The sequence below is a fragment of the Dromiciops gliroides genome, chromosome 6, assembly GCF_019393635.1.
Source record: "Dromiciops gliroides isolate mDroGli1 chromosome 6, mDroGli1.pri, whole genome shotgun sequence".
NCBI lineage: Eukaryota > Metazoa > Chordata > Mammalia > Microbiotheria > Microbiotheriidae > Dromiciops > Dromiciops gliroides.
Genome location: NC_057866.1, coordinates 277,804,906 through 277,832,517, shown reverse-complemented (window position 1 = coordinate 277,832,517; position 27,612 = coordinate 277,804,906). Strand labels below are relative to the sequence as shown.

The following is a 27,612-nucleotide window of genomic DNA, read 5'->3' as shown; positions in this document are numbered from 1 at the left end:
GCCTCAAAGCAAAAACAAAACAAGGATTGATTAAGTGCTTACTGGTGCCAGTCACTGTGCTAAGTGATGGGGATAAAAAAAAATCTAATGGGGGGGAGGGGAACAACAAACACATATGAACAAACAAGCTATAGACAGGATAAATAGACAGTAGTCAGCTGAGTGAGGGCTCTAGAATAAAAAGTGCTTGGAGAAGCTTCCTGTAGGAGGTAGGCATTTAGTAGCGACTTCAAGGAAGCCGGGAAGGTCAGGAGTCGGAGAAGAGGAGGGAGAATATTCCAGGAATGGGGAACAGAGCCAAGAGATGGAGGGTCAAGTTCGTGGAACAGCCAGGAGGCCCGTGTCACCGGATTGAATAAGGTGTAAGGCTGGAAAGGTGGGCGGGGGGGGGGGTGTGGAGGGCAGGACGTGAAGGTCTTTTAAACCAAGACAGGGAATTCCATATTTGATCCTAGGGTAAATGGGGAGCCACTAGAGCATTGTGTGTGTGTGTGTGTGTGTGTGTGTGTGTGTGTGTGTGTGTGTAGTATGTCTGTGAGTGTGTGTGTGTGTGAGACTGTATGTGTGTGTGATACAGAGACAGAGAGGGAGAGAGAGAGAGGGAGAGAGAGAGAGAGTGCTGAGCTTTAGGAAAATCCCTTTGTTGGCTGAAGTGAGGATAGACAGGAGTGGGGAGAGACCTGAGGCAGGCTGACGACCAGCAGCTATTGCAACAAAGGAGACTGGAGAACCAAGCAAAGACCAAATTAAATAAGCTGAAATTCAGGAGATATACATTACTACCCTTGTGTTAAAAATGGACTTCATAGGTACAAGATGGTGGACAAGCACGACTGATTGTAGTTGGTCTGAAAGAGATCTGGGTGGAGGAGGGGGTTGTTAGTGGATGGTCCACACGGTATGGGTCAAGTTTAAGATGGCACATCCATCCCTATTAAATTTTGTCTTCTCCGATTCATCGCAATGTTCTCTCCTTTCAAAGTCTTTCTTGGATCGCGACTCTCTCATCCAGTATGTCCTCTGTCCCTACCAGCTTGTGGCATGTGAAGATCTGATAAGGTTGTCCTCTATGCCTTAATCTAAGTCACTGATAAAAAGATAAAAGAGCACCCACAGAGCCAAGCACGGATCCCAGGGACCCTCCTCTAGAGACCTCCTTTTGAGTCGACATCCTGTGATGACTGACTCCTCTTTAGGTCCAGCCATTCAGCTAGTTTCCAATTCATTTAATATTATCATTGCCTATTCTCCCCATCTTTACCACAAGAATAACATGAGGGTTTTTTTTGAAGTGCTTTGATAAAATGCCAGTGATATCTGCACCGTTCCCCATCTACTGACCAAGTTAATACCCTGGCTACCAAAAGGAATTAATGTTCTCCTAGCCCAACCTACTCAGGATGGAACCACACTGGCCAGTGCTTTGGGGTTCAGCTTCCTTGGCAGGGATTGACCAATGCTTTCCTTGATTGATGGATGTAGAATGAAGGCTGTCCCTGAAATCATGCTCATTGGCCTTCGTATAACAGACTTCATTCTCTTCCCTTTTTGGAGAATCAGGAGCATCACTGCCCTGCAGCAGTGCTGGGCACCTCTCCCAGTCTCCATCCTTCTAAGATCGCTGTCAACCCCACGTACCAGGTCTTTCGGTATCCAAGAAGCTAAGTCACCTGGGTCAGGCAGCTGTGTGACCTCCCATTATCTTCTTGCTCGAGAATCAGCTTCCCTCATATGAGGCATTTTCTCATCATTTCCAGTCATTCTCCTAGGCAGAGTAAAGAGAAATAAAGTAAGGATTGGGAACGAGCACCCCTGATAAAAAGGTGAAACCGCACAGAGCCCAGCATAGATCCCTGGGGCATTTCACTGAGACCTCCTTGTGAGCTGACCTCAGGCAATTAGTGCCTCTTCTTTGGGTCCCAGCTGTTCAGCCACTTTCAATATCACTTAATTGCGCTGGAGTTTCCTTCCTCACATTCATTCTCACTGACCCATCACCTCTGAGAAGCAGTTTCTCTGCCCATTTTGCGCTTCTTCTTGTCTTAATGTCACTTAACTAAGAATTCATTTCTTGGCCCAAATTCCTCTCGTGAGCCCAGCTTGTCTTGAGCTTTCACAGAGCCCCTGACATCATTCTTAGGGGGCAATGCTATGCTTTTGTATTGATTTCCCTGTGCTAGGTGTCTGATCTTGCTTCCATCATCTGTACTTTTATTTTACTTATGCTCTTTTTAATTTTAAAAAATTATTCATTTTTAACATTCATTTTTTAAAAATTGAGTTCCCCAAATTATCTCCCTTCCTCCTACCCCTCCCCTACCCATTGATAAGGCAAGCATTAGGATATCAATTGTACATGCAAAGTCATGCAAAACATTTCCATATTAGTCATGTTGCCCCAAAAAAGGCAAGAGAAATAAAGAACGTGAAAAAAATCTGCTTTGATCTGCACTCAGGGTCCACCAGTTCTCTCCCTAGAAGGGGAGAGCAGCTTCATTGACCATCATGGGCCCTTTGGAATTGTCTTGGATCATTGAGTTGATCAGAGCAGCTGAGTCTTTCACAGTTGATCATTGGACAGTACTGCTGCTGTTACGTGTCTTTTAATAGATCAAGTTTAGTGGGTGAGTCCCCTGAATAATTACATTAGTCTCTTTAAACAACGTTCCCTTTTTCTTTATGGAATTTTCTTTTTCTTGTGTCTTGAGTAATAGAGCACTGTTTCTAGAGTCAGGAAGCCTTGAGTTCAAATCTGACCATGGATACCAGCTGTGTGACCCTGGGCAAGTCACTTAACCTTTGTCTGCCTCAGTTTTCCCAAAATAACACCTATCTCCCAGAGTTGGTGTGAGGGTCAAATGAGATTAAATAATTCCTTCCTTCCATTTTTTTTTGTGAGGCAATTGGGGTTAAGTGACTTACCCAGGGTCACACAGCTAGTAAGTGTCAAGCGTCTGAGGCCGGATTTGAACTCAGGTACTCCTGAATCCAGGGCTGGTGCTTTATTCACTGTGCCACCTAGCTTCCTCCCTTCCTTCCATTTTTAATCCCTTTTTTCCGTGGGATGAATAACCCTGCCTCAGAACCCTTTGAAATCTGATTTCTCCAAATTTAGGGTGCCTGTAAGCAAATGCATGGCTTCCCTTTCCTCTAGCATAAACTTTGGGGAGGAAGTGCTTACTTTCACTCAAAGTCTTATCATTTCCACCCCAGCAATCCCTTCCTGAGTTTCTGGGACTCCCCAGTGGGGAAAATCACTGTAAGTCTTTGACATTGAAGTCCTTCTGGATTCTGAATGTTTCCTAAAAACAGAGAGGTGGTGTGGCATAGGAGATGGAGAACTGTCCTGAAAGCTAGGAAGGCCTGGGTTCTGGTCCTATCTCTGACACAAATTGACAAATCACTTAATCTCTCAATGGTGTGACACTCACATAGAAGTAGAGGCTGTTAAACTATATGTAAGGATCTCTTTGGGCTGCATATTGATTTAGAAAACCACAAATTAGCTTTAACTATGTTTTATTGTATTTTTATTTATTTTGTAAAATATTTCCCAATTACATTTAAGTTTAGTTTAGGGGTACTGGGACATGTGGGCCCCAAGACCTCTGCTCCAAACAATTCTCTAAAATTACATAAGGTACAGAGGAGGTGCCACTCACCTGAGAGTTCTTTGTGTCCAACTCTTTGTGACCCCATTTGGGGTTTTCTTGGCAAAGATACTGGAGTGGTTTGTTACTTCCTTCTCCAGCTTATCAACTCTGAACAACCTGGCTACCCTGATAGATGCAGTTCCAAAGGACTCATAATAAAGGATGTTGTCCACCCCCGGGAGGGAGAACTTATGATCTCTGAGTACAGATTAAAGCATTTTTTCACTTTATTTTTCTTGGTTTTTTGGCTAATAGAAAATGTGTTTTGTATGACATCACATGTGTAATGGGTATCACATTGCTTGACTTTGCAATTGGGTGTGGGAGGAGCTGGAGGGAAGGAGAGAATTTGGGACTCATAACTTAAAAATAAGTGTTAAGGGGCAGCTAGATGGCGCAGTAGATAGAACACCGGACCTGGAGTCAGGAGTATCTGAGTTCAAATCCGGCCTCAGACACTTAACACTTACTAGCTGTGTGACCCTGGGCAATTCACTTAACCCCAATTGCCTCACTAAAAAAATTAATTAATTAAAAACAATAAGTGTTAACAAGTGAAAAACAATCCATTTTGTAAATATGTCATTTGATCAGGGGGATTTAGTTCATTTGCCATTTCATTGACTATATTTGATTTTTTTTTTTATTCTATCAAAAGGAAATCTAAACTTACTAGCTGTGTGACCCTGGGCAAGTCACTTAACCCCAATTGCCTCACCAAAAACAACAACAACAACAAAAAAAACCCCAAAAGGAAATCTATCCTTTCTTATTTTTGTCACTCTAACAATTTCTCTGTTACATATTAATACTTATAAATATTTTACATTAACTCAAACTTTAACAACCTCTGTTGCAAATAATTATGTAAGTATCTTTACCTTGGAATTTTAGCAAAGATCAGAGCTCTCCTTTGGGATTACCCAGCCCGCTCTCCTTTTCTCTTTATTTTTTCTAAAACTTATTTCAGATTCAATGCTCAGACAGTTCTCATATTATTAGTCTGTTTTATCATGATTTGAGAAGTGTGAGTTCTTTGGACTCCTTAACTTTTTGACTGGAAGACTTGGAAGATTTCCTTGAAGCACATTTTATATCTAGGTAAAGTTTACCAAATCTAAATGCCTCTCAGACAACTGTGTGCCAACAAGCGTGTATAATCTTCCCTTCACCCATGGTCAGTTTCCATTGGTTCTGTCTTCTATAAATGTGTTTTTAAAATGGAAGTTGGCTATAGGGCTCCCCAGGTAGGGCCTCATTCTCTTTAGGCATCTTTTCCAATCCCTCCCCGTGAGACCCATGCTGCTCATGTCTCCTGGAGAGGGTTCTGTCATCTTGCTCCTGAATTCAATAGGAAACCACTGAATCTTGGCTAGCCTCCTCATCATGCATATTAACATCTAGGCCATGTACCAAACTGCACCTGCTTTTAATCTCCTTCTCTATGCTGGACTTGATGCTGGCCCCCACGGGGTCTCTTTTTTCCTCCTGCAGGTACAATGGAGGGAGCATGGGCTCAGGAGTCAGGGGACCTGGGGACAAATCCCAACTCTGATACTTACTGCCTGGGTGACCTTGGGCAGATCGCCTCAGTTTCCCCACCTGTAATAGCCTCTGAGGTCTCTCCCACATGTAGAGATAGTGTTCTTTTTAGAATCTCTATTGTTCCAGGGCGGAGCAAAGATGGTGGAGGAAAGGCAGTGAGCTCTTGAACTCATGACACGATTGCTCCAAAAAACATCCAAATAATGCCATAAGACAATCTCTGGAGCAGCAAAACCCACAGAAGAATATGCTGAAATCATCTTCCAAAAAAGGATTTAAAAAGGTTAAACTATTTATATTCCTACATGGGAATATGATACTGGTAACTCATAAGAACTTTCTCTTTATATATCTTTCTCATTCATTATTAGGGCAGTTGGAAGGAGTATATATATATATATATATATATATATATATATATATATATATATATATATAGAGAGAGAGAGAGAGAGAGAGAGAGAGAGAGAGAGAGAGAGAGAGGCGCATATGTGAGTTGAATATGAAGGGATCATATATAAAAAAATTAGGGGATGAGAGTAATACACTGGGAGAAAGGGAAAGGGAGAGGTGGAATGGGGTAAATTATCTCACATAAAAGAAAAAAGAAAAAGCTTATGCAGTGGAGGGGGAGGATGAGAGAGGTGAGTTGAGTGAGTGAACCTTGCATCAGAATTGGCTTCAAGAGGGAATAGTATGCACACTCAATTGGGTATAGAAATCTATCTTACCTTGCAGGAATGCGGGAGGGGAGGGAGATAAGGAGTGGGGTGGATGATAAAAGGGAGGGCATATTGGGGGAAGAGGTAGGTAGTCAGAAACAAAACACTTTTTAGGAGGGACAGAGTAAAAGGAGAGAGAAAATAGAATAAATGGGGGTGAGGGAATAGGATGGTGGTAAATACAGTTAGCAATAGTAAGCATGAAAAAATTTTGAAGCACATTTCTCTGATAAAGGCCTCATTTCTCAAACATATAGAGAATAGAGTCAAATTTATATAAATAACAGCCATTTCCCAATTGATAAATAATCAAAAGATATGAAAATTTTTTCAGATGAAGTAAGTAAAGCTATCTATAGCCACATGAAAAAAATTATCTAACTCACTATTGATTGGAGAGATGCAAATCAAAACAATTCTGGGATACTATCTCATACCTTGGCTAATAAAACAGAAGAGCAAAATAACAAATATTGGAGGGGATATGGGGAAAATAAGATATCATTGCACTGTTGGTGGAGTTGTAAACCAATTCAGCCATTCTGTAGAGCAATTTGAAACTATTCCCAAAGGGCTATTAAATCATGCATATCTTTGACCTAGCAATAGCACTATTAGGTCTGTGTGCAAAAAGAGATTAAAAAACAAAAAAGGAAAAGGACCTATAGGCACGAAAAGTATCTATAGTCTCTCTTTTCTGTTGGCAAAAAAAATGGAAATTGAGGGGTTGCCCATCAATTGAAGAATAGCTGAACAAATTGTGGTATGTGATTAGGATGAAATATTATTGTGTCATAAGAAATGATGAGCAGGATTCCCTCAGAAAAACCTGGAAAGATTCAAATGAGCTGATTCAAAGTGACATACATTGTGTAGAAAATAACAGAAATGTGAGGGATGATCAGCTATGAATGATTTAGCTATTCTCAGCAATACAATGATCCAAGACAACTATGAAGGACTTGTGCTATCTCCAGAGAAAGAACTGATGGTGTCCGAATGCAGATTGAAGCATATTTTTTACTTTATTTTTCTTGAGGCTTTTTGTCTGTTTTCTTTTACAACATGACTAATATGGAAATGTTTTGCATGACTATACATGCATAAAATATATTGAATTGCTTGCCTTTTCAAAGCTGGGGCAGGAGGGAGGGAGAGAATTTGGAACTCAAAGTTTTAAAAATATACATTAAAATTGTTTTTGCATGTAATTGGGGAAAACAGAATGCTCAATAAAGGAAAAAAAGAAAGAAAAATAATAAAGTCATGAAACTACTTAAGCTTTAAAAAAAGACTTTTCAGGAGCAGCTAGGTGGCACAGTGGATAGAGCACTGGCCCTGGATTCAGGAGGAAATGAGTTCAAATCCAACCTCAGACATTTGACACTTACTAGCTGTGTGACCCTGGGCAAGTCACTTAACCCTCATTGTCCCGAAAAAAAAAATCCAGTAGAGAAGGTCTGTTCCCCTCATTGTTGTCTCCAGTTTTTTAGGAATGGGGTCATGAAGGCAGGCTGAGAATACATCAGCTCTTCTGCTTTGGGGAGATGGAGGGAGGGAGTGGGCTCTGGTGAATGTCTTGACTCCCTAAGTCTGAAACCTCTACTATTGAATCCTCCTCCTTGGGGAAGCTTCCTGATTCGCCCCATTCACTCCCCATACTTTCTGCATGGGTGATCTGAAGGCTACATCTAATGCCATTGGCTTGTGTGCTTTGGGAATGATGGGGAATCATAACAGGAGTCTGTGACCAGCCTGTGACAGGTTTTAAACGCCAAATATAAAGTACTAGGGAGAAAGGGGAGCTTTTTGAGAAGGAGAAAGGCATGGCCAGAGATGTGATTTAGGAATATTAAGATGGATGTCCCAAAGCAGAAAGAAGTTTAAGGCAGGGAGATCAATTAGGAGGGGAGAGGTGATGAGGGCTCAGATGCAGGTGGTTAGTGAATGAATGAATGTTGTGCCTTTATTATGTGCTTGCTGTGTGCCCAGTGAGCTCTGGGGATTTTGGCAGAAAAGTGAGACAGTGCCTTAGTATTCAAGGAGCTCATGTTCTCATTGGGGAAAACAGCGTGGATGGGAGGGCTCAGCAGCAGGGCTGAGAGTAAGGCCTATTGGTCCTCCATATTACCAGGATTCTAGCCGGGGACTCCCTGTTCATCCAAGTGCTATGAGCAGCCATGCTGGCTCCTGAGGGAAGAGGGCGTGGCCCACCACCATCTGGAAGGTGTTGGGGGTAGGTCTCATGGACTGAGTGGAGGGAGGATTCTGGTTTATTTCCTGAAGAAGTAGGAATGGGGTCAAGGTCAGTGGCCAGCTGTGGGGGGAGGAGGGCAGAAAAGAGAAAGGTATCACTTGATGGCTGGAACCCTGGTCACTGGTGAAGCAAAGGATAGAAGGACCTAGAGCCTGCCATTCCTATCCAGAAATCCCAATGCCCTCCTCAGACAACATCTTGAGCTGGTTAAATTGCTCCAAAGGCAATGGATGGAGCTCTGAACAAATTCCTCCTGGAAGTCTCATGGGAATCTCCTTCCTTTGAAAACAATTTTCATTTGATTTCCTTAAAGGAAAGATGACTTTCCCACCCCCTTTTTTCTAAAAGCTGAAAATGAAAATCAGTCCACAGGCTTGGCCATCCCTGTCCTCTCCACCCAGCCTCTCCTTCCTCTTCCTCTTCCTCTTCCTTGAACACACTGTACTGTCTTAAATTGCCACAGGATGTCATCAGAAAAGGCAGCTCAGGCCCAACCAGTGAGTCCCAGAGGGAGGGGTAACGGGGGGGGGGGGGGGTCTGCCAAGAAGCCCCTCTACCCAGCCGGGTGTGACCCCGCCTCGTGTCTGATCAATTACTAGTGTGAAGCAACACGACCGTTACGGGCAGCTTATCCTGGTGAACGCCACGGCAGCCGACACTGGGGAATACAGCTGCTGGCTGCAGGTGTGCAGTGGCTACGTGTGCAGGAAGGATGACACCAAGACAGGGGCCACCTACATCTTTTTTACAGGTAAGACACAGGGCCCCAGTCCCTCGTCCCAGCCAGGGGCTCACCCGGCCCAGCTCTGCTTCCTGTGCTGGTGCCTGCCAGACTCTCAGGCCTTGGAAAATGGTCCTGGAGTGACTAGGCCCAGGCTGGCTGGCCATGGGGAGGCCACCAGATGGTCGAGTTTAGGCCACAGCTGCAGGTTCTGGGTCTGAGCAGAGTAGAGAGCTGGGGCTTCACATACCAGCAGAGAGAGAACCAGTTCATGGGGTACCAGAGGTCCCCAAGGCACCCGGGCCTGACTTCAAGGGACTCCCTGGCACGTGTGGTAGATGGCAGGGCTTCAGCCCAGAGCTTTCCTCAAGACATACGACCATTTTAGAAGCCACAGATTTAGAGCAGGAAGAGCGCTGAGAAGTCAGCTGATCTCTACACACACACTTTACAAATGAGGAAACTGAGGCCCAGAGAATTGAAGTAACTTGCTTAAGGTAGTAAGTAGTCAGGTCAGGATTTGAACCCAGGTCCTTTGGTTCTTTCCACTACTCCCTACTTCCTCACACGAGATAATAATATTACCTTATTTGATCCAGTTAGAGAATTGTGTATAGAGGGCACACCTGCAACTTTGTTATATCCCTTGAGAAAAAAGGTAAAATTACTCCCCGACCCTGACCTCCACAGGGGCATCTGTGGGTCCAATTGAGGACTCTTGAAGGGCCTTACTGCTATGGAATGAGCTCCCCAATCTTCTCCACATCCCAGGGCTCTCTGCAGCTTGGCAATGAGGAGCAAAGAGAAGAGCTCACAACCTCACAGTCAGGGAAGGAAGGGGGCAGGGGGAAAGAAAGAAGAAAGAGACAGAGAGACAAAGAAAGAGGAAAGGGAGTGAGACAGAGAGAGAGAGAGAGGGAGAGAGGAGAGGGAGTGGAGAGGGAGTGGAGAGGGAGAGGGAGAGGGAGAGGGAGAGGGAGAGGGAGAGGGAGAGGGAGAGGGAGAGGGAGAGGGAGAGGAGAGGACAGGAGAGGACAAGAGAGGACAGGAGAGGAGAGGACAGGAGGGCCTTAGCTGGTGTCCAGATAAAATCTACTCCCTCGTGATTCAGGGCTAGGCCTGTGTTGTTTCCTGAACAGTCCGAGTGGTCTATAGTAGAGGCCAATGAAACCAAGTCTTCCATTTCTGCCTCTCCCTCTGCCCCACACAGACTCCTCGCCTCTTCCCCCACACACCGTCCGCTGTCCCAGCAGAGAGCTGGCCTTGAAGTCCCGCCTTACTATGACACCCTAGGCAAGGGACTTCACCTCCCCATTTTTTAGCTCCTGGGAAGTGGCTGAGGCAGGCTTTGAACTTGGGTCCTCCCGGCTCCAAGGCCGGTGCTACCCATTAAGCCACCTTGATGGTCATCTGAAATAACACAGACCAGAGAGGAGACGTAACTGGGAAAAGGTTACAAAGCCCTCAGCCCCTGGTGTCCCTCTGCTCTGGTTACTTCACTTCTTTGAGCCTCAGTTTCCCTACCTCCTTTGCAGAGTTCTGTGCTTCTTAGAGTCCAAAATGATTATTGTTCAATAACACTCCCTAATAGATGGAGCATTAGGCCTGGAGTCACAGCCCTGGATTTGAATCCAACCCATCTTCTCACTCACTTGTGTATCCTTTGGCCGATGAGGTCACTGCCCATGAGTCTCCCTTCCCTCTTGGACAAAATCGAACTAGCAGCATTGGTTCTGCTTCCTCCCAGTGTGGGGGGAGGGTTGGAGAGAGGCAGCCACATTAATCAGGATTAGAACCCAGGTCCTCTGATTCTTCCCCCTATACTACAGCACCTGGTGGTATGTAGGAGTACAGGCTGACTGTGTGCAGTTGTTACTGGAGTGATTTGTAATGAAGTCACTGCTGCCCATTTCTCCAACCTGGCATGTCCCAGAGCCCTTGTGGGGTCACTGTAGCCAAAGATCTTTGCCTCATAATTTCCTCACACAGTAGGACCACATCACAAGTTCCTTGAGGGCCTGTGACAACCTGGTGTCAGAGCCGGAAGTGGTTACCAGGAAAATAGTAGGGGGTGAGGTGTGTGGAGGGGAGGGAGGATGATGGTTTTCTTCAAGCATTTGAAGGGCCTTCAGTCACATGGAAACAATAGACTTGTTCCAGAGGACAGGACAAGGACCTACAGGGAGATGGCAGAGAGACAGATTTCGGCTCCTTGGAATGAAAACTTTCCTCACAGTGAGGGTGATTCCTAAGTGGGATGGGCTGCCTTGAGATATCTGGGCATCTCCAAGCAGAGGCTGCATCAGCACTTGGCAGGATCCAGAGGGGAACCATACCTGTCCAGGTGTGACAGGTCAGATTCAGAGATTCAATGGTACCCAACTTGCTTCAGAACTTCCTGACATTTCAGACACATGGATGCCCCACTACCTCTTCTAGCCATTCACATCAGTGAGGGTGTCTCCTCCGCCACCCCTCCAGTAACATGCTGTAACCTCCCTGATGCCCTCCTCTCCTGCCTTCCTCCTCCTACATGGGGTTGCTCTCAGCCCTCCAGAAGCCTGTGCCACCTTCTCCCAAAGCATCATCCTGAGCCCAAGCAATGTGTGGATCATCTCAGGACCAACCTTAATCAGTGCACAGAAGCTCCTTAGCAGAAGAATGGACAAACACCTTGTGAAAGGGATGAATACATAAATGGAAGTCGCCATATTGGAATTAAAATCCTATAGAGGGGCAGCTAGGTGGTGCAGTGGATAGAGTACAAGCCCTGGAGTCAGGAGGACCTGAGTTCAAATCCGGCCTCAGACACTTAACACTTACTAGCTGTGTGACCCTGGGCAAGTCACTTAAACCCAATTGCCTCACCCCCCCCCAAAAAAAAAAAGAAAAGAAAAGAAAGCCAAATGCCACGTCAGTCCTCCGACTTGCTCCAAGAGATGTGCTTCGGCAGGTTATTAAAAGAAGTACTCCTTTATTCTCCAAAGAAGAATTACAAACTAGAAAGATTTCTCCACATCACTACTAACACAAAAAAATGGAACTTCAAAGAACTGAGGTTTCATTTTTGAGGGCAGAGATGACGGATAGTCAATGCTGAAGGGATGGGGACAGACTCACTGTTGCTGGAGCTGTGGACTGGTCCAACCATTCTGAAAAGCCACTGGGTGTTATGTGAAGGAAGGGACTAAAATAGCCACCCCCTTTAGTCCACAGATTCCACTTCCAGGAACACACCCCGAGGAAGAAAGTCGCCCCGTCTTCAATATTCGTGGCGGTGCTTTTGGAGTAGCAAAGAGGCAGAAACCAAGGAGATGCCCATCAAATGGACAATGACTAAGAAGCCATGGTGTGGGAATGTAACAACATGTTGCTGTGTAACGGGAGTGACTATGAGGCATGAGAGAAGCATGATAAGACATACATCTGATACAGTGTGATGTTATCAGGACCAGGAAAATGACAGAGCTAAAAATAGCAACAATGTAAATAGAAAGACCAAAGAACAGTTAGGAACCAAACCTGGTCCCAAAGACGACAAGAGAAAATGCACCTCCCCCTCCCTTCTTTGCCAAGGGGTGGGGATCTCTGGGTGATGAACACTGCATACACTATCAGAGCTGGCAGATGTGATGGCTAGTTTTGCTTTCTTTCCTCCTGCCCCGCTTCTTTCCTATTCTTTGTTACGAGCTCTAACTCTTTGGGTGGGGGAGGGAGGAGGAAATACATTAGGAAATGGATGTGATGCAGAAACCAATAGATATCAATCAAGTATTATTTTTAAAATACTCTTGGTCTTCTTTTTAATAGACGGGAACAGCCCCGGCTGCCAGCAGAGGGAGATGGAAAGGGGGAATGTAGTTTCCTTTCCAAATAGAACTAACATTCTGGGGGTCCCTTCCCTTGTACTGTTCTTGTCAGAGGGACTCAGGTGGGTGCCCGGGAATGAGCCTGGTGCCCACGCTTCCCTTTGCAGAGAAAGGTGAGCTCTTCGTGCCTTCTCCCAGCTACTTCGGCGTGGTCTACCTGAACCCAGACAGAGAAGCCATCGTCCCCTGCCGTGTGACCGTGCCATCGGCCAAGGTCACCCTACACAGGGAATTCCCAGCCAAGGAGATCCAGAGCAATGGCAGCATCATCTATGACATGAGGAGGGGCTTTGTCTACCTGCATCCTCAGCCTGACCACCAAGGGGTGGTCTACTGCCGGGCAGAGGCCCACGGGGCCCCCCAGATTTCCATCAAGTACCAGCTGCTCTATGTTGAAGGTAAGAACTGCGTTGATGCCTCTTCCAGGGAGTCAGGATTGCCTCATGTCACACCTGCAGGAGGTTTAGGGAAGTGCATTGCCTTCTAGCCAAGACTAGACTGAGCTGCTGCAGGAGGGAGTGAGTTCTGAATCTCAATATTCAAGTAGAAGCCACCTTACCACTTATCTGGCCAGGGACAGCTTGGATAAGGTGGCCCCTGAGGCCCCTCCCAGCTCTGAGATTCCGTGACTCTATGTCCATTTTATAGAAGGAGACACTGAGGCAAAGAATACTGAGGGGGCTTTTCCCGGAAAGAGACAGCTTGGGATCAGGCTGGGGAATGGAAGCTTTGAGGTGAGCACTTTTCCAGGGTGAGACCTGAGAGTCAAGGGCAACATGCTTGTAGCCCTTAGAAGCACAGAATGTCAGTTAGAAGAAAGCTCAGAGGCATTAGGTCCGACCCAGACCCCAACAGGAGTCCCCTCTGTGACATCTTAGCCAAACAGATGATCACCTTCAGTGACAGGGAGCTCACTGCCTTATCCCTTGAGCAGCAGACAGTCCATGCACCTTCCTTCAGGCTGACTCTCAGGTTCAGACTTAACCTTTGAAGGTTCTCTTTTGCCTTTCCCCTGTACTTTCTGACCTCAGTCCACAGCCCACTGCTCCCTCCCATGGCTCCTGACCTCATGTTCCAGGCTCCTCGTCTTCCATGCACCCCTTGCTAGCTCCACACATGTGCTGTCCTTGCCCACCTTTTCCTCTCTTGATTTACCCAGGCAGAGTAGCTTCCTCTCCTTAAAAGAAGCTGGGGGGGGAGGCAGCTAGGTGGTGCAGTGGATAAAGCACCAGCCCTGGATTCAGGAGGTCCTGAGTTCAAATCCGGCCTCAGACACTTGACACTTACTAGCTGTGTGGCCTTGGGCAAGTCACTTAAACCTCATTGCCCTGCAAAACAAACAACAAAAGAAGCTGTGGTGCCTTGTAGTTACAGACCTGAAGGGGGCTTAGAGACAAGTACATCCAGCCCCTCCTTTTGCAGAAGAGCACAGTGAAGCCTATATTGAGTTGGACCCAAAGGAAGGGTCCAAAGCAAATCAGCAAGAGAGAGGCAGTGCCCAAGACTTGGGTTCAAACTTCAGGGAGGCCCAAGTTCAGGATCTGCTTTGCTCTACCCCTGACTGAATCTTGTGTCTGCTAGTCCCCAGCGGGCCCCCCTCCACCACCATCGCGGCGTCCTCCAACAGAGTGAATGGCGGGGATGACATCACCGTCCTCTGCACTGTCCTGGGAGAGCCAGACGTCGAGGTGGAATTCCGGTGGATATACCCAGGGCTGAAGGTGAGTGGTCCCCTGCCCCTCCCTCCAGCAAGGAAGGTGAGCCCTTTAGAACCCGATGAAGCTCCCGCCTACTTGGGCTGTGAGGTAGTCAATGAACAAGCATGCTGTACCAGGCACCGGGCTGAGGGAAGGTCAAACAGAGTCCCTGATCTCAAGGAGCTCACCATCCTGGGGCGGGGGGGTGGGGGAGCAGCCAGAAGAAGCCTGGCTATGGCCATCAGCACAGGCAAGTGGCCGCAGGGAACGGAAGGGGCATTCTCTGTGATTTCGTGAGCCACCACAGTCCTCAGAGCCAGGCCTTCGTGGCCTTGGATCTAGTAACAGAGGAGCTGAGTGTGACTATCTCTACCTCCCCTTCCAGCCCAGATGAATGAGCCCAGAAATCCTTCCCCTCTTGCCGGGTTCCACTGAGTGCTCAGCTCAGCCCCTTCCTTCCTGATGCATTGAAGTCTGTCCCCCTCCCCCCCCCCCGCCATGAGGGTCTCAGGGCCTAGACAGCTGCTCTGCCCATCCCCCAGTCCCACCTTCCTGGTCTGGAAGATGGTAGCTAGAATCCAGAGAATTCTGGAGCCTAAGAAGGACCCAGGGCCCTGCTGAGTGGCTGGCCAGCCTCTACTGGTAGACCTACAGGGCTGGAGACCCCCTCCCTGGGCCCCAGGGCAGCTTGTTCTTTTACTGGGGATCAGGGATGTGTGGTTCACTCCCCCACACACTGTGTCCTCTGCACCTCCAGGCATTGCCGCAGCTCCTAAAGGCCCCCAGCCCTTGCCATCCACACTGCTGCTATGTCTTCCTACCAGTGTTACCTCCTCTCACTAGAATATCAGGTTTTTCTATTTACATTCCCACTGCAAGTGCAGTGCTTAGCACATAAGTAAAAAAATGCCTTTCTAGTCCATTGCCCCATAGGACTTACAGCTAGGGGGGACCTTAGGGATCAGCCACCCCATCGTATGGATGGGTAAGCTGAGGTTCAGAGAGGGCCCCTGCAAAGCCAAAAATCAAACCCAGACCCTCTCAGCCTATGGCTGGGAGTGACCCCTCCAAAGAAGGGTGGGGAAGGGAGACCACCAGCAACATCACCAGGGAACCGTTGTCAGGATGGCCTGTAGGGTTTAATTAACCACAATTAATTCTGAATCCACTGTCCTTTCAAGAGGTAGCATGGGGTGCCTGTTGGGAAGCCTGGGTCTCTCTTTACTCCATGCATCGGGCTACCCCAATTAATTCACGGTGAGGGCTGGTTTCTCTCGCTTCCTGGCTTTTACCTCTGAAATGGAGGCATCAATCAGCTAGGAAACTGGTGGAGATGCAGAGATGGAGAGAGTTAGGGACAGGAGAGGAGGGAGGGAAAACCAGTAAAGAGAAGGGACTAATGGATAGGATAAAGGCAGGCCCAAAAAACCTCTTCTTGAGTCCACCAGCCTCTGCTGAACCTTTGCTGGGGTACAAAGTGCTACCAAATGACAATCTTTCTCCTCTTCTACAAGTTTTCAAACGACTTCATTCTCTACACGGGCATTGCTCTTGGCTGCCCTGTCTATGCCTTGTAAGCTGATCAAAAGCTTGCTGACTGAGGGACTTTCAGGACACTCGTAGCTTCCTGCTTATAGTGACTGCTTTACATCAGTTACACATCTATAGGAAACAGTCCACATTGGTGTCCTTTCTTTTGTTCATTTCTTCTCTCCCCCACTTCATCACTTGATTAGGTCAGATTGGAGCATCTTCAGATTTCTAATTTGGTGTTAACCTTTGCTCTCATGAGTTTACAGCTTGACTGCCCAGTGACAGCCCAGCCAGGGGCTGTTCCCATGTGGCTGTTTCTATCTATTAAGAGATCCACTGATTTGATTTAATCCAGTTGGTGTTCATTGGTGCATTCTGTGCCTTTGACTCTTCTTGCAGAAAGCTGAGGTATAACATTTCTGAGTTGTCTGTCATTTCTCTGCCCAAACCACACTGAATGGTCCAACATTCTCTCTACCATCATCTCCTGGGCTCACTTTTTTTTTTTTAAGTGATGCAATTGGGGTTAAGTGACTTGCCCAGGGTCACACAGCTAGTAAGTGTTAAGTGTCTAAGGCCGAATTTGAACTCAGGTCCTCCTGACTCCAGGGCCGGTGCTCTATCCACTGTGCCACCTAGCTGCCCCTGAGCTCACTTTTACACTGAAGCTCTTGAGGGTTAGTGGAGCCAGACTGCTCCAACTCATACTTTCCACTCATGACACCAAATCTCTCTCTTCCACTGTGTTGCACAAGTGCTTCGAGAACTGGAATGCCCTGCTTCCTCCCCTCCCCTCAAAGTCATGAGCTCCTTTAAGCTTAGGGGGCCCCTCTTTGGGCTTTCCCACCCCAGCAGTTGTGAGCACTGTCCCCAACCCTAAGTATTTGGCATCGGCTTCAGACTTATGGGAGTGGATATCATTTCTCCCAGAAGAATGTAAGTGTGCTGAGGTCGGCTTCACATGGCCCAGGTGCCATGGTGGGCCTGAGAGCCCTTATTCCATGGTCAGCTGCCTCCCAGGTCTGTCCATCCGGGCTGACAGCAGCCTTTCATCCTGAGTCATTTGTTCACCTGTGAGCGTGCCCAGGGCCTCTTCTGACACTTTGTTGCAGCATGGAGGTGCGCCTGGCTCTCATGGGCTGGGCCAGCTAGAGCCCCACAGCCTTCAAGGGCCTGGCCAGCCTTGGGCTGTTCGTGCCATCTGAGGACCAGCTGAGCTCAGAGGGCAGGCCCTAGAGAGCCGCCCACATGGCTCCAGACAGCCCTTCCTGAAAGATGCGGAGTGTTCACAGGAAGCAGACTTGATGGGAATGGTTAGCAAGGGCAGGAGCCTGCGAGGCAGGCCCCTGGGGCTTCTAGAGGACAAACAGACGGGCCTAGCTTTAGTGACAGTAGGGGATAGGAGGGCAGGGAGGGGCTGCCTCCCTCCTTCCTCCTTCCTCTCTCCCTCCTCCTCTTTCCTCTTTTCCTCCCTCTTTTCTTCCTCCCTCCTTCCCTGAACTGAGCGGGGCTGTGAGAACAACACCACGCTGGGAACCCTGTCTCACGCACCCACATGCTCCCTCCCTCTTTTGTGAAACAGGATGAAAGGCCCGTGATGATCCAGGACTCATGGAGACTGGTGAACCGTGGCGTTGGGCGCACCACGCGGCTGTCCCAGAGTGTTCTCACAGTGCAAGACTTTGAGACCATTGACGCCGGCTACTACATGTGCACGGCGCAGAACCCGAGGGGGCAGACCACGGTGGCCACCGCTGTGCAGCTTTCCTGAGGCAGCCGCTGAATAGACACTCAGTCATTCAAGGCCAGGTCTTGTAGAGGGAGCTTGAAAGGCTAATGACTAATGATGTAGCCATTGGAGTTTGCAAGGTGCTTTACAAATAGTGTCTCCTTTAAGCCTCACCACTGTCCTGGGAGGTAGGTGCTATTCTGAACCCCATTTACAGATGGGGAAACCAAGGCAGTGCGGTCACGGCTCTGCCACCTTATTTGGATCTGTGCTTAGCCAAGGCTGCTGCCAAACTTTCTGTTGCCGGGTATAGGTCTCAGACGAAGGTCCCAGCTAGACCAGAAGCTATCCGGTACAGGAAGAGGGTGCCTCCCCTATTGCCAAGTCTCTTCATAGGACATGGTTTGAGGGGGCTTGCTTCCATGTATGTGCTTCTGACTATTGGTCCTGAATGAACACATGCATATGTATGTACTCACTGAATAAAACATCAAGGTTGTTTAAAAGGTGAATGGCTTGAGTAGCCTTGGGCTAAGCTGGGTGGCCACCACGGCACCTACCAACACTTCTTCCTGTTGTCTGTGCTGGGGAAGAGGGTCAGAGACCCCTTTCTGACTGGCTTTAATGATCCCAGGAACCACGGGAGCCTCGATCTGAGGTGGGGAGGGCATTTAGCCCATCCCCCTAATTCTACCAAGGAGAAAAGGGAAGCCCTGGAGACCTGGGCTCGCCCAAGGTCCTCCCTCCTGCCTCAGCTGGGCCTGGAGCTGGGCCTGGTTCACAAAGGCAGTGTAAGCCCTGGCAGGTCTGCCCCACCCTTCTCTGGGATGCTGTGACCTCCCAAGAGGCAGCAACTGTTGTGCGCAAGGCGCGACACAATATCCCACTCGAACTCCCACTGTGCCTCGATCTCAGTGCCAGGATCCCGAGGCACACCCTAGAGTTACTGTGCCCATTTTACGGTTAAGAAAATGGAGGCTAGGGGGCAGCTAGATGGCGCAGTGGTTAAAGCGCTGGCCCTGGATTCAGGAGTATATGAGTTCAAATCCAGCCTCAGACACTTAACACTTACTAGCTGTGTGACCCTGGGCAAGTCACTTAACCCCCATTGCCCCGCCAAAAAAAACAAAAAACAAACAAACAAACAAAAAAAGAAAATGGAGGCTGGAAGTGACTTGCCCCAACCACCTGGTTGGTCAGTGTCCCATCAGGGATACAATCCCTGATCCTCAAGCTCAGTCTGGAGCATGCTCCACCACGTTCCTTCCAGGGGAAATGGGTGAGTTTTTACCCTAAATTCTTGGTATGGGGTCATAGTTCATGAGATATTAAAACTGAGAGGTACCTCAGAAGTCATTTCATCCAACTGCTTACAGAAGAAGGAGAGCCCAGGGAGGTCCCAAAGGCAGGAGCTTCAGAGGCAGGATTTGAACCCAGGTCCTGATTCTAAAGCCAGTAATATTTGCTCTGTATAAGGGCCTCCCTAACTCCAAGAAAACAAATTTGGACCATAAAGCCACTATTGTATATTGAGCCCTTGCTCTGGAAGGGACCTTGGAGGACTCCCTTGCTTCTATAGATCAGAAATGGGCTCAGGAAGGTCACTCACCCAATGTCACATGTAGGCTCCTCGAGCTGGAAGGGAGGCCAACTCCCCCAGGGGTCAGGGTTTATTTAAATCCCCCCCACCCCCATACTCCTACTTTGGCCATGCAGGGGTCACTTTCTGTGGTTTACATTCTGAGAACCACAGACAACTGGCCAGCAGCAAGAAAGCTAAGTCAAATTTTTATTTATTATTTTAACACACACAAGTCAAAATACATCAGTTCCTTCCCCGAGCCCCAGCCCCCCAGTCCAGAGCAATCAGAAGCTCCAAGGACCAACCAGCTGTGAAGGGCCAGTTTGAGTCCTAGGACCCTCCTTTCAGGGCTGCATTCAGAAGGCCTGGGGTGGGGTGGGGGTGGGGTTCTGAGCCTTGAACTCCTAGGTGACAGGATCTGACAGGGGGGGGAGACATGACTATTGGAAGGGCAGTAAGACCGGGAATAGTTGGGGAAGCTCAGCACTGGCTGAGTCTCAGCCCAGCTAGCCCACTTGCCTCTTCTCAGCACCATCCTATAGTGTGGACCTGGCAGAGCTTCTTCAAAGAGCTTTTTTCCTCCTTCTCCTCTGCTGCTTTTAGACCGGAGCAGCACATTTGTCCCCAGACCCCTAAGTCCTGCAGCAGCTTTCCATGCCCTGGAATGTCTGACCCCTGAGGGCTGGCCAGACCAAGGACAGCTCCAAGGGGATGCAGAGATTCCAGCAGCCCTCACTCCTACCTGGAGCCTGAAGGGAAGTGGCTTTCTACCATCCCTACAAATGGAAAGATTACACATACAACAGACCATTGGAGATTAAACACGAGACAAAAGAAGGAATTGTTACAAATCAACATGCCTCCTGAACTTCAACTCGCCCCTTGGTGTCCAAAGTCAGCATGGCAGCTGCCTGGAGGGTTCCTAGATTCACAGCTCATTGGCAACACAGCAACAGATTCAAAGACAAGGGGAAGCCACCTCCCTGCTCTTCCAGTCCCCAAGGTTGGCTGGGGTGGAGGAGACTAGGGAAGGTCTTTCATGAAAGTTAGAAGCCATGGTTTCTGCTCTGACACGGGCCCCTCTGCCATCTCCCCAGAATTTCTCCAAGAAAGACTCAGAGCTGCTGGTTGGGGCTCCCATTGGCCTCATTCTAGCCAATACTTCATCTCCTAGCATAAATCAGGAGTTTATGCCCTTGAGCACAGGGATATGGTTGGCTTCTTCCCAAAGTTTGCTAATCAATGATTTTGCCTTGCTGCTTCCCCAGATTTGCTGGTTCTGGATTTTTCAATAGTTTATAATATTAGATATGGCCTTGGGTTTTTGTATTTTTTTTTTTGGAAATGACTTTTGCGCCTGGAAAATGAGCTGGTTCTGGGGGAGCATATTAATTACCCTTGTCCCAGAAAAAAAGGAGGTAGAAGGCTTATGTCATGGCTTTGGAAAGGAGAAGGGAGGGAGAGGTGGGGAGAATAGAAAGAAAGGGGAGGAGAGGAGAGAGGAGAGGAGAGGAGAGGTTGCTCCCACCTATTGGTGACTATTCAGAGCAAGTTAAAAATGAGGTGGAGGCTGGAGCTCCAGGGGGATCCCTGACCCTCTTCCTTCCTTGGAAGGATCAACCCAGGACTGAGACCCAAGAAAGAGACCTTGCTCCTAGGGACCTGAGGTGACACACGTGTTCCACCTCTGTCCTTAGCTAGGAAAATGAACCAGAAGCTAGTGACTTGTGTCACCTGGGGGATGGGGGTCACTGAAAACTACAGAAAATCACACTAGCTTCCATTCTCACAGCTGGGCTTTCAGTTTGAAGGTCCCATCCATCCCAGAGGGCAGACCCCAAGATTATTAAGCCAGGATCCACATCCTCCCGAGCAGCCTGTCTGTTCTCCTCCCTTCCCCTTGCATCAACTCTAGCCAGGAGGCCACGGCTAAGCTGTCCTTGCGGCCATCCCTGGCGCAGCCCCTCAGGTGTGCACACCCATCCTGCAGCTGCCAAAGGTGGCAGCGGCAGCAAAGCTGTGCCCAGCCCACTCCCAGAGCCCATGGGTGGCCCAGAGGAAAAGCATCTGTGACAGGGAGCATGAGAAAGGTTCTACTCTAGGTGAAGAGGCCCTGAGCTGGTTCTCCCCTGGCAGGAGGAGAAAGGCAGTGAGCCAGCTGTGGCTGGCGCACCAAGTGCTCTGTGCATCCAAGTTCCTCCCTGCGTGCCCGCGCAGGTGGCAGGGCTGGTGGGAGCCATGTCCGTCTGTCCGGACGCTCTGGTGGGCCGGGTCAGCTGCCGGCTGAGTGCCCTCCCGAGGCCCTCACGGGCCCAAGTCTGGCTCCCGTGACTGGTGGGAAGGTCAGTCCCCCAGCCGCCAGGAAGCTCTCAGGCAGCCGCCAGGAAGCTCTCAGGCAGCCGCCAGCCCGGGCTCCAGAAAGGTCATCTGGGCGAGCCTGAAGGCGAGGGGCTGGGGAAGGAGGCCGAATGCCTCGGGGAAGAGAGAGGCAGCACCGCTGCTGACTGGGGGGACTTCTTGGGACTGCACAGGTCCCCGTTGTGCAGTTTCCACAGCAGCTCCTCGTTCTCCATCGACAGCCTCTTGTTGACCTTGGACTCCTTCTCCAGGGACTCTTGCAGCACCGCCTGCTCCGTAGAGAGTTGCCTGGGGGGGTGGGGAGAGGACAGGGATGATGCTCGGGGGTCCAACACAAAGGTCTGGAATCCAAAGGGGGTGGCTGACAACCTGGAGAAACTGACCTGGGCCCTATGGAAGCCGGGGGAGGAGAGGGGAGAGAGAAAGCGAAAAAGGAAGGAAAGAAGGAGAGGGAAAGAGAGGGAGGGAGAGGGAAGGGCAGAGGGAGGGGGAGGGAGGGAGAGGATGGAGAGGGAGGAAGAGGGAAAGAGAAGGAAGAGCACAGGGAGAGGGAGGGGGGAGAGGGAGAGGGAAGGAGGAAGGGAAGAGGGGGACAGAGGGAGATGAAGAGAGAGGAAGGGGCAGGTAGGTGAGGAGAGGAAAGGAGGAGACTGACAGAGAGCAGCAGGAAGCCGGGCCATCCTGGCCAGATGGGCACCGGCCTCTGGCCAGTATCCATGATCCCCTTTCACTTCTGACGGGCTCCAGGAGGCGGAGCTGGGGCCCTCACCTGGAGATAGCCATATGCTTGTCCATTCGTGCCTTCAGCTCCTCGTTCTCCTGTTGGACTCTCTTGAGCTTGTCCACCAGGGCCGTGTTGTTGTCCACCTTGACACAAAGCAGCTGGTGGTCAGAGCTCATGTACTTCTTAGGCAAGGATAAACCCTGGCCCCTGCCCACCCAGAGCTTGGCACACGCAGCTGAAGCGAGCCCCAAAGGGCCCCTGGCCACATGTGGGAGAGCAGAGCTGCCTGGGTGAGGGTCCGGGTCGCCACCTCTCAGGGCTGGAAGAAACCTCCAAGCCTGCTCTGGCCCAAGGATCCTCTCCCAGCTGTCTCTGACCAGCGGCCTCCTCCCTCACCAGTTCCCAGGGCAGCCAGGTCACCACGGCCAACTCCGGTCCCCCTTCCACTGTCCCCCCAGGCCACTCACCATTCTTGCCCACAAAGAATGTGGGAGCTTGACGGTGGCAACCCAGGCACATCATCTGCCTTGGGCCAGTCTGGCACTGAATGGACAACCAATGACCATGCCATGTTGGCCTTGCGCTGCCCCCCGGGGTCAGCCCTCAGTCCCGGCTGCTCCTCACGTTACCTTTCCTTCCAGCAGATGCTGAGGGAGTCTCCACAACGGAGCTCTGCCTCTGAGCTTCTCTGTCTCCCCTGGACACCTTGGGCAGGAGGCAAACTGCTCCCCAGGAGAGCTAAGCAGAGAAGCTGATGACCGCTTCCCGCATCTGGGTGCAGAGGTTCTCCCTGCTCATTCCCCTAAGAGAAGGGCCTGGCCCATGGGCACTGTGCTGCCCACATGAGGTGAGGAGTAGGGACCAGACCCGAGGACCTACTGTTATTGGGCAGCCTCGGGGGGGACACACCCAGCAGGCGGGTGGTCGGTCAGTCAGCGGTAGGCCCCGAGCCCAGGGTGGCCTCCCCACCAGCTGCCTCTCCACATTGGGTCCATGTGCTGCTGAACAGAAGGGGGAGATCACCCATCGGAGCTGGAGTCCTTGCTGGGGTTTGTTTTGTCTTCACGACAGCCCTGCTCCAGATATGAACCTCCAGATGCCCGGGGCAGCCAGGGCACTGGCTGGTGCCAGCCAGAGGCAAGCACATCCAGGCATGGCCCACGCCAGCTGCTGTCCCCCCAGCCCGCCCCCAACTTGTGCTGATGCATGCGGTTAAATGCCTGCGTTGAGGCAGCTGCGCTCCAGGAAGAGGCCACCCGAGCCTCAGATGGCCCACCGCCAGGGGCCAGGCACCACTGAGCACTGAAACTTCCCAGGGAGCCCGGACCCTCCCGCAGTGGTCCTGAGGGCAGCTGCCGGGCCCACTCAGCCTAGCCCCAGAAAGTACCGGCCCTGACCACTTACAGCTGACTCTGGGCCCTCTCCTCCTCTCCCACCCAATCCCCTCATCATCCCCCTCCACAAAGCATGGAGGAGCAAACCAATGCCAGTGTGGGGCCCCTGGCGTGGGGCCCCTGGGGGGAGGCCCCTAGCTAGCCGTGGTGGGTGGAGGAAGGTCTCTCCCCACACACAGCTGCCCGGCCAGCAGGGGGAGTAGCCAGGCTCCTGCCCACCCACCCGGTGCCCTGGGGAGGGGCTCACCAGCTTCTCCATCTTGAGCAGCTTGACGTCCTGCTGGTGCAGCTTCTCATTCTTGATCTCCAGCACGGCCTTGAGGCTCTCCAGCTCCCGCTCCAGATACATGATCTGGGGGTTCTTCTGCAGAAACAAGTGGAGAGGGCCCCAAGGCCAGGCTGGGTCTCCTTTCGAAGATGGTGCCCCCTCTGCTCAGAACATACTGCCAGTCATAGAATGTCTGTAGGGAAGGGGTCTGTGTGGCATCACGCTGAATTTACAGCTTGGGAAACCGAGGCACGGAGAGGTGAAGTGACTGTCCTTGGTCAGCCAGATAGTAAGAGGTACAGCTGGGTTCCAAACCCAGGCCCACCTCCAGGGCACCTCTCTGCCCTGGCACTCTGTGACTACTCAGAAGTTCAGAAACAAGGAGAGTGACCCCAGTAAGGACACTGCTTGCCACCTGTCAACTTGGTCAGGGGCAACCAGGAGCCTCAGCTCCTCTTCTGAGACACGAGGGGGTGGGCCTTGAGGATCTCCAAGGGCCTTCCCAGCCAACAATAAGCACTGGAGCTGGGGCGGGGGAAGGCCAGAGGCCACGAGGAAAGGACTGTGAAGCCTCTTTGGGAAAGCAACAAGTGCACCCCATTGTCCATGCCCCCCCAAAAATAGTTCAAGGTAAAACTGTCCAAACTGCACCACCAGACACTTGAAAGCTGAAAAGGGCCTTGGAGACACTAGGGAACTACAAGACACAATGAGAAGAATGCTAGTCCAAGGACCTGGGTTCAAATCTTGGCTTTGCCACTTACTATCTGTAACACCACAGGCAAGTCACTTTCCTCCCTGACCCTCAGTGTCTTCATCAGAATATGAGGGGATTGCACCAGACATCTTGTTTCATTCCAGCTCTGGATCAATGATTCCTCTCTCTTACTAGAGAGGAGGAAATGGTCTATAGAGGTGAGGTGACTCACCAAGGTCACATGGAAAGCTAAATATGGGGAGTCGGGATTTGTATGCCTGCCTCCCTCCCCCTTCTCTCTCCTCTCTCCTCTTCCCCTCTCCCCACCCCCCCATCTAGTTCAGCAGCTTTCCATTAGGTCACACTGCCTCTGTTCTAGCTGCCACCTCCACCCTTGCATAGCTTCTTTATAAGTCTTCTACCATCTGCTCTCCTCTCTTTCCACTCTATCCTTCATATGCTGCCAGAATAATTTTCCTTATATACTGTTCTGCTCAGGTCACTCCTATGCTCAAAATTCTTATGTAGCTCCCTAGTTCCTACCAAGCAAAGCTCTATCTACCTAACTCTTTGGCTTGGCAATTGACATTGTTACCTTTCTAGCCCTCCAAACACTCTTTATACTTCCATCAAATGGGACTATTCGCTATTCCCTGAACACACTTCTCTACCTCTGCATCTCTGTACCAGTAGGTCCCTCTGGGTATAATGCCATCCCCCCTTTCTCTCAGTTGCTATTTATTCCTCCTCTAAATCATACTGCAATCCCTCCTTTCATAGGAAGCCTCCAATGGGGACCCTTCACAGAACACTGCTCTGCTCTTCTCTTTCCAACTTGTTACTTTGTTTTACAATCATTGTGCCTAGGTCAGCCTCTTCAAAGCACCATGAAAACAAGGGTGGGGCCTAACTGAAACCTACTATCTCCTCCAACCCTGAGCATTGTGATTCTACACACAGTAGGTGCTATGTGCAGGTGCTGCACACAGTAGGTGTTGTGTGTTGAGTTGAAATGAATTTTTCTTTGGTCAGTTCTTATGGGCACCTTTTCCAAGTTTGTCTAACATTGGTCTGCTCTGCTTCATTTCTGCTTTCATATCAGACATAACCCCAAAGCTGCTGTAGACAGGTCCCTCCCAAAACACATCCCCAAAGTTGATGTAGACAAGGACCCCCCAACACATCCCCAAAGGCACTGCAGACAGGCCTCCCCAGACGCTGGACTCTCCCCTTCCTTCCCTGCTCCCAGGGCAGCAGTGGGTGGGTGCTGCCATCACTTACCAGGTTGGCCTTCTCTCTGGAAGCTGCTTTCTGCTCCTCCAGTCTCAGCTTCTCATTCAGAGCATCATTCTTACTCTTCAGATCATGGATCTCCTTCTACATATAAGACAGAGACAACACAAGATTCGGACACCTCGGACGGTGGCAGAGAACCGGGCCTGAAGCGAGTGACCTATAGATCAGGGGCCTGGGACAGGGGTCACTCACCTCCAGTGACTCATGCTTCTCCGAGAACAGCTCCTGCAGGGAATTCTTCTCCAGGTCATGGCACTCCTTGATTTCTGAAAAGAGGCCAGTGACCCATGAGGCCAGTGACCCACCATTCTGGGAGACCACGCCCTGCCTCGAGATGACCCATATGTTGAGCCCACATTTCCTCCATGCAGGGGGCTCCTCCTGCTCTAAGCCAGGGTCTTCCAACCTGGATGGGGCCCTGAACACTTGGAAGCTTGGAGAATATACAATTGATGTGTGTCCCTGGCATGACTCCAGGGAAACAAAAGGTCTAGGGACTCAAGGAAACCAAGGCAAATGAGGCCTGCACTCATGCCTGGTAAGCCCGCCAGACCCCCCCCCCCAAAAAAAAAAAACCACCAACTCCATCGAACAGCCCTGCTGCGAGGTCCCAGCTAGCTGCCAAGACCCTGTGAGGATCTCTTCCCACAAGGGGGCAGAGAGGAGGCTGATACAAGGTCAGGACCAGAGGGCAGGCTGGACCACATTCCATCAGGGACAAGTCTCAAGGGTGACCTGGATCCTCTCTCTAGGGAACACCTGCCCTGACTGGGGGCCCGGGATGGACAGCCTTCCCCAGCCCCTCTTCAATCAAGTGTTTCCCTTTCCCAATTTGTCCTATTTTTCCTGTATGAGGCTTGTTTGTACAGAGGGATTTGTCCGTTGTCTCTCCGCTTAGATTGTAAGTTTCTCAAGGGCAGGCACTGAGCTTTGCCTCTTTCGTATTTCCAGTGCTTTACCCAGTGCCTGGCACATAGTAGGCGCTTCACAGATGTTTATGGACTGAATCTGGAATGAGAGAGTCCATCCCTCCACACACAGGCTAGAACCCTCTCTGGCCAATGACACATTTCAACAGAACCAGCCCCTGTTCTTTCACAAACCCGTGTGTGGCTCAGGGGGCCCATCTGGCTCAGGAGGGATGGACACTGGGTCTGGCTAGAGGAGAGGCTGGTGGTCAGGTGATGCTCATGTCTCCCCCCTCTCCCCATTTACAAAGACCTGCTCACATCCCGTCTACCTGGTCTCCAGGTTCACAAGTACAGCCTCTTCTCGGTCGTGATGACAATAACTAACACTGATACCTGGCTTTAAGGATTACCTCTCACCTGAGTAGCCCAATGGCCCTGGGAAGCAGGTGCTATTATCATCCCCATTTTACGGATGAGAAAACTGAGGTCCAGAGAGGTTAGGTGGCTTGCCTGAGGTTGGGTTTGAACTCAGATCTTCCTACCCTTAAACATCCTCTCTACTGCCCCAAGGCCTCTCAAAGTGCCCCTAAAATTTGGGTTGGGAAGAGGGCACATACAGGCTTCTAGTTCATACTGAGTACAGCCCTTGGCCCCCA

The 27,612-nt window shown here is 50.0% G+C and overlaps 2 protein-coding genes across 10 annotated transcripts in view; one reads left to right on the top strand and one right to left on the bottom strand.

Moving 5' to 3' along the window:
• PDGFRL (platelet derived growth factor receptor like) overlaps positions 1-18,216 on the top strand; it is a 45,735-nt gene extending 27,519 nt beyond the window's left edge. Inside the window, exons 3-6 of the mRNA XM_043971772.1 lie at positions 8,777-8,928; positions 12,875-13,165; positions 14,349-14,488; positions 17,580-18,216. Of these exons, the coding sequence (XP_043827707.1) occupies positions 8,777-8,928; positions 12,875-13,165; positions 14,349-14,488; positions 17,580-17,768 (772 nt within the window). The 3' untranslated portion in view covers positions 17,769-18,216. The remainder of the gene's footprint in view (positions 1-8,776; positions 8,929-12,874; positions 13,166-14,348; positions 14,489-17,579) is intronic.
• A 1,296-nt stretch (positions 18,217-19,512) lies between these two features.
• The window catches only part of MTUS1 (microtubule associated scaffold protein 1), a 123,188-nt gene continuing 115,088 nt past the window's right edge, over positions 19,513-27,612 (bottom strand). For all 9 annotated transcript variants that reach the window (XM_043972615.1, XM_043972617.1, XM_043972618.1 and 6 more), the window contains 5 exons: positions 26,238-26,311; positions 26,031-26,126; positions 24,032-24,148; positions 22,436-22,533; positions 19,513-21,954 (listed from right to left, as the gene is read on the bottom strand). In XM_043972615.1, the coding sequence (XP_043828550.1) occupies positions 21,732-21,954; positions 22,436-22,533; positions 24,032-24,148; positions 26,031-26,126; positions 26,238-26,311 (608 nt within the window). In that variant the 3' untranslated portion in view covers positions 19,513-21,731. The remainder of the gene's footprint in view (positions 21,955-22,435; positions 22,534-24,031; positions 24,149-26,030; positions 26,127-26,237; positions 26,312-27,612) is intronic.